The 14,730-nt window shown below is 44.0% G+C and overlaps 1 protein-coding gene across 2 annotated transcripts in view; it reads right to left on the bottom strand.

Moving 5' to 3' along the window:
• Nucleotides 1-553: 553 nt before the first annotated feature.
• LOC141131890 (integumentary mucin B.1-like) overlaps nt 554-14,730 on the bottom strand; it is a 118,643-nt gene continuing 104,466 nt past the window's right edge. For both annotated transcript variants that reach the window (XM_073619680.1, XM_073619679.1), the window contains 2 exons: nt 14,412-14,553; nt 554-1,204 (listed from right to left, as the gene is read on the bottom strand). In XM_073619680.1, coding sequence (XP_073475781.1) covers nt 1,048-1,204; nt 14,412-14,553 — 299 coding nt within the window. In that variant the 3' untranslated portion in view covers nt 554-1,047. The remainder of the gene's footprint in view (nt 1,205-14,411; nt 14,554-14,730) is intronic.

Below are 14,730 nucleotides of genomic sequence, written 5' to 3' on the forward strand. Positions count from 1 at the left end.
CTGGATCAATCCAGGAGTCAAGTAAGTGGTTAGAGGATGAGGGGGGCACAGCAAGTCATTTTAACGTTAAAACAACTTTAAAGCAACTGATATAAAGATGATATACAGTTCACAATAAGTGTTTAAAGTATGCAGCACTAGTATCCCAAGAATCACTGTGCAATTCGCAAACAGACAGCAACACACTTGTGTACACTCTGAGAATGTAGTGAGCTTTGAATTGTGGGGATATTGCTGTATCTCCCTATTTTGCCTCATCTTGTGCATTGTCAAGTGTACTTCAGCAACATGCATGGTGGCATCTGCTTCCTCCTGCTCCTTTGAGGTTTCTTGGATCACAGTTGAGCGTCTTCTGAAGACAAATGTGTTCCCAAAAAGTTGACCTGTCAGCTTAGAAAGCTGGAGGTCTCATTTGCCGAGAATACAAAAGGGTTCCTGGCTTATCCTTACTATTTAAAGACATATAATACAAGTTTCAATAAGCCAAGATCAGGCAAATTTAATTATTTTTTAAGTGACCAGAGTTAGGTTTCTATTCATTAAACAGGCTGACTTTTAGCTTGTTAATAACTTATTTATTTTTTCCATAGAACATCAGGGTAAATTATTAATTGGCATTGTTATTGCCATGCTAGCTTAATAATTATCTTTAGATTTTGTTATTTTTAAACTGTACTTATAGCACATAATGGTACTTTGCAAAAAAGTTAATTCAAATGCAGATCTTTTGTTTTGTGTCTAATTGGTAAACCACATGGCCATCTTTTTTCAACTTTCTTTATTGAGAAATTTTTCATAATACAACATATATTGTAAATTAAGCAAATAATGTACTATTAAAACATCATATGTATGAGCAATAATATATTCTTAGTGTACTTTTTTCTAAATACAATCATGCAAACTGCTGGAATTTAATGATAAGCAAGCTTTGTAGATATATGGTAACAAAAGGTTAGTATTACCAGTTACATAGATCATTTTTTTTTAGATCTGAACATGTATTTAAAGACACAGTTAAACTGTTTAGTAGAGTGATACTTAAAATCAGTTACAGCTTTTGCAAGCACAAGATGCTATATCTTTGAAAGTATGTTTTTCTTTGGTTCCATCTGAACAATCCAACTGAATACTCCTCTCTTTATGTTTTTCTTCTTGGCAGCATTTGCAATCAACCCTCACTTCTGTACTTTGGTCGTCATAGCTGAAAAATAAAAAAAATGCATGTTTTTATGGTAGTGAAGGGTGAAGTCTATTACACTACTATCTGCCCTTCCTATCCTGATGGAACATCATAAGATACAGTCATATTTATCTATGTGCCAACTTTAAAGTACCATATTTATCGGCGTATAACACGCATCGGCGTATAACACGCACCCCAAGTTTAAGAGGGAATTTTAAGGAAAAAAAAATTTTTAGGAGGGAAGTTTAAGGGAAAAAAACTTACATTTAAATGCCCATCATTGCAGCCTTCTCAGTGCAGCCTTGCCCCAGTGTAGCCATGTCAGTGCAGCCTTGTCAGTGCAGCATTGTTAGTGCAGCCTTGTCAGTGCAGCCTTCCCCAGTGTCCATTGCAGCCTGATCCCAGTGCAGCCTTGCCCCAGTGCAGCCTTGCCCCAGTGCAGCCTTGCAGCTCGCAGTTTGAAAATCCTGTGATCCCCTGCGATCCTGAGCTTCAAAATCGCCGACCGCGATTTGAAAATGGCGCCGCCGGCACCGAAATACACAGAGCCGGTCCTCGGCTCTTCTCGGCGGCTCTCGTTCACTTTCGGCTCCACTCGTAGTCCCGCCCGGGATGGGTGTGACTGTGAGCGGAGCTATCTGAACCTAGCCGAGTACACTCGGCTAGGTTCGGGCGGCTCTTGAGTGAAGCCGAAAGTGGCCGAGAAGAGCCGAGGACCGGCTCTGTGTATTTCGGCGCCGGCGGCTCCCTTTTCAAAGCTCAGGATCGCTGGGGATCGGCGTATAACACGCACCCGCGATTTTCCCCTGATTTTAAGGGGAAAAAAGTGCGTGTTATACGCCGATAAATACGGTATATCCACAGCCCAAAATTTTACTTCCAGTTTGAATAGAGTTGGGAAAGTTTAAAACCTCTTTTAGATTTTTTTTTCTAATCAATTTCCTAACGGTCTTACTGGTCCACAGACACAGGAAGTGATATCTTTAAAGTAACAGAAAACCCCCACCCCCCTAGATGGTTGTCTCTATTGAAAGAGTTTTCCCCATTAGATGTTTTCCCCCTCTATTTCTGTTTAGGTTTTGTAGTGGTTGAATCTTAGGAGCAGGGACACAGCAATGAAAACCTGACAATGGTTTTAAGCTTTCCTAATCAATACATAGATAAATCATTATTTTGTATAAAAATACTTGACAATGGATTTTATGGGTGGGCCTAATTATGGCTTAAAAGTGAATCTTTATTTTTTGTCTTTACTTTTCTTTACTAGATTTATTATGTTTGGTAATATATATATATATATATATATATATATATATATATATATATATATATATATATATATATGTATGTATAGTATCTCACAAAAGTGAGTACACCCCTCACATTTTTGAAAATATTTTATTATATCTTTTTATGTGACAACACTGAAGAAATGACACTTTGCTACAATGTAAAGCGGTTAATGTACAGCTTGTATAACAGTGTAAATTTTCTGTCTCCTCAAAATAACTCAACACACAGCCATTAATGTCTAAACCACTGGCAACAAAAGTGAGTACACCCCTAAGTGAAAATGTCCAAATTGAGTCCAATTAGCCATTTTCCCTCCCCGGTGTCATGTAACTCGTTAGTGTTACAAGGTTTTAGGTGTGAATGGGGAGCAGGTGTGTTAAATCGCTCCCACTTTCTCATACTGTCACTGGAAGTTCAACATGGCACCTCACGGCAAAGAACTCTCTGAGGATCTGAAAAAAAGAATTGTTGCTCTTCATAAAGATAGCCTAGGCTATAAGAAGATTGCCAAGACCCTGGAACTGAGCTGCAGCACGGTGGCCATACAGCGGTTTAACAGGACAAGTTCCACTCAGAACAGGCCTCATCATGGTCAACCAAAGTAATTGAGTGGACGTGCTCAGCATCATATCCAGAGGTTGTCTTTGGGAAATAGATGTATGAGTGCTGGCAGTATTGCTGCAGAGGTTGAAGGGGTGGGGGTCAGCCTGTCAATGCTCAGGCCATACGCTGCACACTGCATCAAATTGGTCTGCATGTCTCTCATCCCAGAAGGAAGCCTCTTCTAAAGTTGATGCACAAGAAAGCACACAGTTTGCTGAAGACAAGCAGACTAAGGACATGGATTACTGGAACCATGTCCTGTGGTCTGATGAGACCAAGATAAATGTATTTGGTTCAGATGGTGTCAAGCGTGTGTGGTGTCAACCAGGTGAGGAGTACAAAGACAAGTGTGTCTTGCCTACAGTCAAGCATGGTGGTGGAAGTGTCCTGGTCTGGGGCTGCATGAGTGCTATCGGCACTGGGGAGCTACAGTTCATTGAGGGAACCATGAATGCCAACATGTACTGTGACATACTGAAGCAGAGCCTGATCCCCTCCCTTCGGAGACTGGGCCGCAGGGCAGTATTACAACATAATAACGACCCCAAACACACCTCCAAAAGACCACTGCCTTGCTATAGAAGCTGAAGGTGATGGACTAGCCAAGCATGTCTCCAGACACTACTGAGCATCTGTGGGGCATCCTCAAATGGAAGGTGGAGGAGCGCAAGGTCTCTAACATCCACCGGTTCTGTGATGTCATTATGGACTCCAGTGGCCACCTGGAGTGAAAGAGGACTCCAGTGGCCACCTGCGAAGCTCTGGTGAACTCCATGCCCAAGAGGGTTAAGGCAGTGCTGGAAAATAATGGCTACACAAAATATTGACACTTTGGGCCCAATTTGGACATTTTCACGTAGGGGTGTACTTACTTTTGTTGCCAGCGGTTTAGACATCAATGGCTGTGTGTTGAGTTATTTTGAGGGGACAGCAAATTTACACTGTTATACAAGCTGTACACTCACTACTTTACATTGTTGCAAAGTGTAATTTCTTCAGTATTGTCACATGAAATGATAATAAAATTTTACAAAAATGTGAGGGGTGTACTCACTTTTGTGAGATACTGTGTATATATGTACAGTATATACATATATATAGGCCAGTATGGTGGCCTGAAATTATGGGAGGAGCCTGGGGGGTATTTAAGCAGACCACCCACTGTGGTCTTTTGTCGGTTCCAGTGCGTAGTACTACACGTCACTAGGCCGACTCCGCCCAGCTCACCTCATGTCCGTGAGTCTGTGCATTAGATCGGAAGTGCGTTGCGACTTTTCCATTCGTGGTCTTGGTCTGTGGTTCCCGCTCACTGTTGCAGGTAGGATCCAAACCTTTTCGTAACATTCGTTATGCTTCCTATACTGCATCCTTTTCGTAAAAAAACTGGCTCCGAGTTGTTGTTGGTCATGTCCCGACATCATTTGGCACAGGCGTAGTACGTTCATAGGTTTCTTCTGCCTTGTTTGTCATCCCATCTACAAACATACAATTCATTTGTAGATCCAAGCCTCCGAGCCGCAGTCAGTCGTTGTCCGATATCACTCGACATAGGCTTCACTAGTTATAGGATTCACTGTCCATGGGGTTGCCGTCTCATCCATTTGGAGATGAGCATGTATTGTTTGTACGGGTTCTGTGGCTGATTGAGGTGGTAATAGGACCCACCTGGTGCCTTGCCTGCACCTTGATTAGCCTGGGGGGGTTGGGTGGTTAGTATGTGTTCAGTTTCAGAGTAAGAGGTGGCATACACTCTACAACCAATTCATATCAGATCCATTTAATACTACTTACTACCGATTCTAATTGGATTCATTTTATACATTTATAACCGATTCGTATCAGAGTCATCTCTCTTTAAAAACCGATTTGTATCACATACATTGCATACTTTCGAACCATTGTCTATCATGTTCTCCATTTGTAAAACTGTCGTTACTGCATGTCATAAGTTCCTTACCTTATCCCCACTGCTTCATTAACTTACTGTATCGTTGGCATGTATTCGTTCCTAGTCGGTTTCTCAAAAATCACTACCACCCAGTCGTAAAATATTCTACACCCCAAGTCAAGTTGCACCGGCGAAGTAATGACACGTGTCAGCCCACTGCTCAGGCCAATTCGTATCAAGTCGTGTCGGCGGCACGAACGATACAAATGCATGCCACTCGCTCACACTTCAGCCAGTTCCGAATCTAGTCGCACCGAAGACACGTCCCAAATCCTCAGCTCAACATACCACACCATTTCAGCCCGGTCCAAATCTAGTCGCATCGATGGTACAACGCAGCGACACAACAATTTAGATCCTCGGCTCTACACACCACACCCCTCACACTCTCTTCAGCCCGATCCAGCTATGAGTAAGCACTTAGCATAAGTGCGAAAAGCGTTAGCTGATCGCCTGTACTTTCTGCCACAGTGTCCTGTATTTCATATGCTCCTGAATTTACAATAAAAAATATATCTCCTGGAGTGTGGCTGTCCGGATTTTCTCATCTACTTTCAACATGACTCAGCATTAGCCAGCACCTGGGGCTCTTGATTCTTGGAGACAACTCTAGTTTACACCTGGAGTGGATCTATAACAGTGCGGTGAGAACTTTTTCTGCTCCGATCCAAATCTAGTCGCATCGGCGTGACATCGCAGTGGCACAACGATTCGGATCCTCAGCTCTACACACCACATGATTTACTCACTCTTCAGCCTGATTCGAATCTAGTCGCATCGGCGTGACATCGTGGCGGCACAACGATTTGGATCCGCGACTCTACACACCACACCATTTACTCACTCTTCAGCCCGATCTGAATCTAGTCGCATCAGCGTGACATCGCGGTGGCACAACGATTCGGATCCTCAGCTTTACATTACTCAAATCAGGCGCATAACACACATCTCACTCCATCTATTTGTACGTTTGTTGCGGTCGGTCATTCCTACATACTCAATATCCGCTATCTTTGTTCTTGCCTTCCTGATAAGGCTGCTTACTTGCAATCATTGCAAGCACGTCCCCAGTGGCACTAAATTTGGCCACTCATCGTCTCCAGTGGCAAATCGCAATTCACCTATTCTCTGTCATTTCCCCTTTAGGTCAGCAGAGCTCTGGTCCATCTGGTCCAGAACAGCAGAAGTTGGTCCATCCTGCACCAGGTTTGGATGGTATTTCCTCAAAAAAAAAACAAAAAAGGAAAAGTGTGTTTAAAAAAAGAAACAAAAAAAACCACACACACACTGACGATAGGGCTTGCACCTTCACCAGGGGGTCAGTTATGCCCCAAACTGCTCTTTGCAACCCCTTTTTAAATCAAACTCCTATGTCACCTTACTACAGGTTCCCGGTCGAGTAGACTTAGACAGCTTAAAGCGGTTGTATAGTAATTTTTGTAACTTTTACCTACAGGAAAGCCTATAATAAGACTTACCTGTAGGTAAAAAAAAATATCTCCTAAACCTGTACGGTTTAGGAGATATTCCCCTTGCTATGAGCCACTGACTGCAGTGGCGCATGCGCACAGGGGATTCTCGGCTGAAGGCCTGGCAAATGCCGGACCTTGCCGGGAAAGATATCTCCCGCACGCATGCGCAGGAGTGATGACATCGCGGCTCCGGCCACTCACAGCGACGGAGCCGCGATACCCGGAAGACACGCCGAGGCAACATGTCAGCTACCTCGGCGTGGACCAGGTAAGATACGCCTCATTCTAAGGTAAGTATTTCATAATGAGCTAGTATGCGGTGCATACTAGCTCATTATGCCTTTTGCCTTACAGGTGTAGAAAAAAAAATGTCAGTGGGTATACAACCACTTTAAGAGTGGTATATAGTAATTTTAATGTGCCCATAGCAGAGAATAAAGTGGAAAGCCCGGCACAGTCCATCACCTTCTTGGGTGTCACGCTTAACACACGGTCCATGCAGGCCAGCCTGCCTCCCGACAAGTTGACCCGCATCAGCTCGGTCACACCTTTACCCTTACTCAAGGGTGCACCAAGAGACAGATACAATCTTTGCTGGGCATGCTCGATTTCGCCACGAGGATCATCCCTCAGGGGTGGTCCTTCATCTAGCGCCTCTTAGTTTTCCTCTTGCAGGCACAAGATCCCGACCAAATTCCTAGGCTAGACACGGCAGCAATAGCGGATTTGTCAATGTGGGACGACTTTCTCACAAACTGGAATGGCATATCAATGTTCATTCCATCAGCATCCTCTTCTTCACCTCGGGTAGCTATAGATGCTACAGCCTCTACAGGCTTTTTTTGGCCATCATTGCTTGCAGGGCCATGGTCACCAGAAATCCTCCTGATACTCGGGTTTCAGTCAGTCCTTCTCACTATTCGAACTCTTCCCCATTGTGGCTGCAGCTCAAGTCTGGGGCAGCACCTGGGCAGGGTAATCAGTGACGATTGCCAGAGACAATTAGGCCACAGCCAATATCATAAATAAAGGCAGGTCCAAATCGCTAGCCATCATGTCCTTCCAGTGCAGGCTGGTGCAACTATCCCTGCAGCATCAATTCAAAGTGCACTGCATCTATATCCCGGGCAAGTGCAATGTCTCGGCCGACGCACTATGCACTATCCCGCTTTAACTTTGCGTCATTCTTTTTGCAGGTACCTGGAACCGACCTGACCACATCTCTTATCCCACCTTGGTCACAGCTGACACTGGATTAAAGCAACACCTACATGATGCAACCCGCCTTGTAAATCAGTCATTATCCCGCAACACCCTAAAGGCCTATCGTACCACATGGAATTCCTACGACCCAGACTCGGGGGCAGTGTCGGGAAATCTTAAACATATCCTGGCTTTCATATCATACTGCCACACACAGCTGGCTCTATCACATAATACCATCAGACGTTACTTAGCTGGCATCCATCATTTTGTCTCCTTACAGGACCCTACAAAGCCATCCTTGTTCTCTGCCCACACAGTCAAAACCATCCTACGCGATATCCACAGGCAGCAACCCCAAACTAGTAGCAAGCGCCTACCCGGCACTAGCGCCATCTTCAGAGACATGTCTACCATCCTGTCACGTTCCCCCTTTGGGTTACTGCCCAGCCTGGTCATTCAAGCAGCCATCTATCTGGCCTTCTATGGCTTCTTACGTCCAAGCAAGTTCACCGGCCCCAGCTGTCAGGTACTACGTAGATCTGACATCTGACACACCATCAGAATCATGCCATCCTGCACCTCGTAGTGTTCAAAAACGCAACAGTCCGGTCCCGGGGTAGCTATTCCAGACTCACAATGCCTGGTGCCCAGTGGCCATTCTAGACCAGTCGTTATCTCATCTTCCTGACCTGTCGGAGTCTAGCCCATTGCTACCGTTCTTTATCAATCCTCTGAGTGGTAGCCAGTTCACCAGATACGATAGGATCCTCTTGCTTAACTTAGGCCTTGACCCTGGCTGATAATCTGGACATTCCTTCTGGATCGGAGCAGCATCAGCAGCATCACAACCGGTGCCGGACCATGTTATCAAGAAAATGGGCAGGTGGAAATCGGCTTGCTTTGCCCGGGACATTTCGAATCCGCAAGGAGAAATGTTGCAAGCCTCCAGCAAGCTTGCCCAGTAGAACGTTACCAGCTCAATTAAATAATTACCTCTCTATACAAGTGTTTTTGCTCCCTTCTCTTGACATACACCCAGCAGACCAGGACACACTTCAGGTCTATTTTATGTTGTTAGTCTTGTGGCGTGTTTATGTGGACATCTGTCCAATCATAGGGCTCCAACCATAAATATATATATATATATATATATATATATATATATATATATATATATATATATATATATAAAATAAAATATTGCACCAAGATGCTATGCTAACTTGGGTGGAATATCATACTAGAACCAACTTAGACTGTAGCCAATTAATCTACCAGCATGTCTTTGGCGTGTGGGGAAAAAACCCATGCAAGCACATCGAGAACATGCAAACTCCATGCAAATAACATCCTGACTGAGAACCAAGGGACCTATTGCTAAAAGGCAGAAATGCCAACCACTTGGCCACTGTGCTGATTCCTCCAACCTCCACGTATTCCTATTGACTCCTTAGTATAATGGGCTGCCTTGTAATCTAATATAAAATGTTCAGGAGGCAAGAAGAGATGGGCAAACTTCAGCATGAGATAGTACAGGAGCTTTTTATTCAGAATGACCCAATATTCAGCTGTAACTTCAGACTGTTGAAGGTTCAGACACCTCCTTTTGTCACTTTATACCTGCAACACTTTTTTTCCTGACAAATTCCTTTTGCAGAGACTTATGCCCCGTACACACGGTCGGATTTTCCGACAGAAAATATGTGATAGGACCTTGTTGTCGGAAATTCCGACCGTGTGTGGGCTCCATCACACATTTTCCAATGGATTTTCTGACACACAGAGTTTTAGAGCAGGATATAAAATTTTCCAACAACAAAATCCGTTTTCGGAAATTTCGATCGTGTGTACACAAATCTGACGGACAAAGTGCCACGCATGCTCAGAATAAATAAAGAGATGAAAGATATTGGCCACTGCCCCGTTTATAGTCCCAACGTACGTGTTTTACGTCACCGCGTTTAGAATGATCGGATTTTCCGACAACTTTTTGTGACCGTGTGTATGCAAAACAAGTTTGAGCCAACATCCGTCGGAAAAAATCCTAGGATTTTGTTGTCGGAATGTCCGAACAAAGTCCTACCGTGTGTACGGGGCATTATACCTAATACTTTCAGCAGGGCAGGAAAAAAACATGCAATGCTGAGGAATAAGGGCAAGTCAGCACTCCAGGTCTGCATATTTGTCAGGTTACTTAAGCCAAGTACACACGTACCGATAGTTGGCCAGAGAGATCCCTGAAATAAACTGTGTGCACACCCAGCTTTAATCAGAAAATACTAATAATTTTGGATCACCATAGCAGACAGGCAACTAGTAATCTTAAAAGAAAAGCTACGTAAGGGCATCCTTCAAAATGTGTTTAGGCTTTCTTTAGCTAGTCAACTCACAGCGCTTTGCAAATCGAACTTAAGGAAAATGCATTGTATTTATGAACCTAAAAAAAACTGACAAAAAAGTCATAATTTTTAAAATAGAGCTATAGTCGTTAGGACCTCTTTAACCGCTTGCTGACCAGCCGCCGTCATTATACTGCGGCAGGTCGGCATGATCCCGCTTGCCGTCGTAGCTATACATCGGCTCCTTTAAGCGGCATAGCAGGCGCGTGCCCGCTGCACTGCAGGGGTGCTGATGCTCGTGGCCGGCGGTCATTGCGATCGCGGCGCGAGAGGTAGAACAGGGACGTGTGTGTGTAAACAGATTGTGAGTTCCTAATAGCTAGGAACCACAATCTGTTATCCCCTCTAGTCAGTCCCCTCCCTCTACAGTTAGAACACACAATCAGGGAACACAGTTAACCCCTTGATCGCCCCTAGTGTTAACCCCTTCCCTGCCAGTGACATTTATACAGTAATCAGTGCATCTTTATAGCACTGATCGCTGTGTAATTATCAATCGTCCCAAAAATATATCAAAAGTGTCGGATGTGCCCGCCATAATGTCGCAGTCATGATAAAAATCACAGATCACCGCCATTACTAGTAAAAAAATAATAATAATAAAAATGCCATAAATCTATCCCCTATTTTGTAGACGCTATACATTTTGTGCAAACCAATTAATATATACGCTTATTGCGATTTTTTTTTTTAACCAAAAATATGTAGAAGAATACATATCAGCTTAAACTGAGAAAAAAATTATCTTTTTTTAAAAAAAATTAGGGATATTTATTATAGCAAAAAGTAGAAAATATTGTGTTTTTTTCAAAATTGTCGCTCTTTTTTTGTTTATAGCGCAAAAAATAAAAACCGCAGAGATGATCAAATACCACCCAAAGAAAGCTCTATTTGTGGGAAAAAAAAGGACGTCAATTTTGTTTGGATACAGCGCCGTACAGCTGCGCAATTGTCAGTTAAAACAACGCAGTGCCGAATCGCAAAAAATGCTCTGGTCATTGAGCAGCCAAATCTTCCAGGGCTGAAGAGGTTAAAAATGTTTGTAAAGGTTTAGCTTTTTTTCTTTTTAAATATCATATCATATTTACCTGCTCTGTGCAATGGTTTGGACAGGGAAGATAAGTATGACATGTTTGGACACCTCTTCTACGAAGTCCCCCACCGGTGCTCCTGGCTCCTCCCCCTACTGAGTACCCCATAGCAAATTTCTTGCAAATTGTCTGTGCTCTATGAGACACACAGAGCATGGCTCAGCAGCCCGGCCCCCTGCTCACTCCTCACTAGCTGCTACTGACAGCAGAAGGAGCCAGTCCTGCTGCTGTGTCTCAACCAATGAGGAGGTAGAGACCCGGGAAAGCTTCTGATCTTGTGTACATCGCTGGATTGGGATTGGGATTGGGATCAGATGTGTATAAGGGGGGGGCTGAGGGGGAAGCCGCACACTGAAGGTCTTTTACCTCCATGCATATGCATGGAGGTAAAAAACCTTCAGTCTTTACAACCACTTCCACAATCCGCACTCCAGAAGTTGTCTTGTACAACTTACATTGGTCCAGTTTGGTTGATTAATTCCTAATGTCTCAGATTCAGCAGGCCACTGGGTATGCCGAAATTCACTGTAGTAGTCTGTGCTACATACAGTCAGTGCTGGTCTCTTCCAGGTGTTGCTGGAGTAACTTGCAGTCTGAATACTGAATACAGGGAGTTGCTTGCTTGGCACCTTGGCCATTCAGAGATCGTCTGGTATTTTTTTAAATTTATACAAGGTGTTTTCCCGATTGGCCAAGGCAGAGATTGTGACTTTATCTGCTCCTCCTGCCTCGTCCAATAAGAGAACATCTTGTATTCATTGAAGTAATACCAATTTTTCTCTAACTGGCAGAGGTGCCATGTGAGTGGCCTCCCAGTGTTCAGTATACAGAAGCCAAGTCGCTTTAGGAACACTTGGAAGAGACTAACACTTACTGTTTTAGCACAGTGAATTTCTGCTTCCCCAGCAACCCTCCAGATGTCAGATATAAGAAATCAGGCATAATCGAGCTGGACCATGGTTAGGTTTTACACAAAAAATAGTCCAGTTTTAATAAGCCTTGGTTCACACCGGTGCATCTACTTCAGCATGATTTCAAAGCTGCACATTAGTGCGATTTGCACTGCCAATTTCATTGTGGCTTGCATCTTCATTTAACAGAAATCTATGCAAGTTGCAATAAAATTGGTAAAAAGTAGAAAAGGAACCATTTTTTATAATGCTGCGACATGAGTCGCGGCGATGTGAACGGTTTTATTGCTGGCAATGACTTGCCAAGCAATTTGGAACTGTCAAATTACATAAGTCACACTGGTGTGAATGGGAGCTAATACAGCAAAGTAAGCAAAACCTTAAAAATAGGCCCTAAATTATACTTTCAGAACATACCTATATAGGAGACAGACAGGAGACTGTTAACATGTAACAGCAGCACAGAGACACCGGTATTGACATTTTTATTTCCCTCTCCCTCCGTCCTCTCTCACATGGGATGACACAGGACACGCAGCTGATCTGCTCTCCCTTCTCCCCCCTCCACTCTCTCCTCTCCTGTGTGCTCCACGGGAAATGTGAGCTTGTTAGCTTCACACTTGACTGCCCACGGAGCACACAGGAGAGGGGAGGGGGGAGAAGGGGGAGCAGATCAGCTGTGTGTCCTGTGTCATCCCGTGCGAGAGAGGACAGATGGAGAGGGAAATAAAACTGTCAATGCCGGTGTCTCTGTGCTGCTGTTTCATGAGAGACACGCTCTCTGCTCAGAGCCGTGCTGTCCTGAGAAGACAGAGGACTCTGACGGACACTGATAGAAGGCACTGATGGACACTGATATAGGACACTGATGGGCACTGATAGGGGACACTGATAGAAAACACTGATAGGGGGTACTGATAGAAGGCACTGATGAACACTGATAGAGGACATTGATGGGCACTGATAGGGGACACTGATAGAAGGCACTGATGGACACTGATGGGCACTGATAGGGGACACTGATAGAAGACACTGATAGGGGACACTAATAGGGGACACTGATAGGGGCACTGAGAAGACACTAGGAGGCACTGATAGGGGACACTGATAGGGGGCACCGATGGGAGGCACTGGTGGGCACTGATAGGAGGCACTGATAGGATTTACTGATGAGTACTGAAGGGAGGCACTGATAGGGGTACTGATAAGGCACTAGGGGCACTGATAGGGGACACTGATAGGGGGCACTGAGAAGGCACTAGGGGCACTTATAGGTGGCACCAATGGGAGGCACTGGTGGGCACTAATAGGAGGCACTGATTAGCACTGATAGGAGGCACTGATAGGCTGCACTGATAGGATGCACTGATGGGCATTGATGAGCACTGATAGGCAGAACTCATAGGCTAGAGTACTGATAGGTGGCACGGATGGACGCTGTTAGGCGGCATTAATGAGCACTGACAGGTGGTGCTGATTTGATGGGCACTAATAGGCAGCATTAATGAGCACTGATAGGTAACACTTGTAGGTGGCATTGATGGGCATTGATAGGCGGCATTGATGGGCACTGATAGGCAGCATTGATGAGCACTGATAGGCGGCATTAATGGGCACTGATAGATGGCACTGATGATTGTGGCACTGATTATCAGTATAAACTATTTACTGACATTCTTGACAGTTAATGGCAGTCCTTTCCTAACATAGACACAGCGTGGGAGGAAAGGGTTGCGGATAACCGGCAAGTCTGTTTACATGTGATCAGCTGACATCACATTGTAAAGGGCCACTGTGATTGCCCTGGATGCACATTTTGGGAGGATGTCCATGGACACCCTCCCAAAATTTGAAACCCGGGGCTCGGATGGAAGGGGGGCCCATCATGGTTTCTTGCACCGGGGCCCTGAAGGTTCTAGTTACTCCTCTGGGATCATTTACACAGATTCTTTTGTCTCAGGTTCTGTCACAGAGGTTCTGCTTTTTTTTAACATTTATTGTTAACATATACCCCATCCAAAAACTGACATTGCCGTTATAGGTGGACACCAATGAGCTAAATCACAGTGACAGAATTTTCCTATGGCTCCAGGGAAAATAAATTATGTTCCTATTTAGAATTGTAATAGCCTCTGTATTCAGCAGAACTAGGAATTCTGGTAGAAATAGTTCAAGATGGAGGTAGTTAAGTTAGCATGTGATTCAACTTGTTAGTAAACACATATAAAGGAATGATCATTCTTATGTGGCGTTGGCCTTTCACAAAATGATTTTATGACTTTGCAAGTGTGTAAAATCTTACCGAGTGCTTCTTTCGCATTGTCCAGTGCACGTTGAAATGCTCACTTTAGCTTTACATGTTTTGTATATTTGTGTTCTTGCAAAACTTCTAAAAGGTTTTTCTATGAATAATATTGCTGGTGTTGGTCTACAATTAGTGTCACCTGTAATGAAGGAAAACAAATATTAGCATGCTCACACAATTCATTACCAGATATTTTTGTTTTAGCAGTTCTTTAAGGAAGTTATATTGCCTCTCTATTTCCTGTCTTATTTTGGATTAGAAAAATAGGTGTAGATCAATTCAATTAACAATATATATCTGTGGTGATACTGACACG

Source organism: Aquarana catesbeiana, linkage group LG03 (genome assembly GCF_042186555.1).
Source record: "Aquarana catesbeiana isolate 2022-GZ linkage group LG03, ASM4218655v1, whole genome shotgun sequence".
Lineage (NCBI taxonomy): Eukaryota > Metazoa > Chordata > Amphibia > Anura > Ranidae > Aquarana > Aquarana catesbeiana.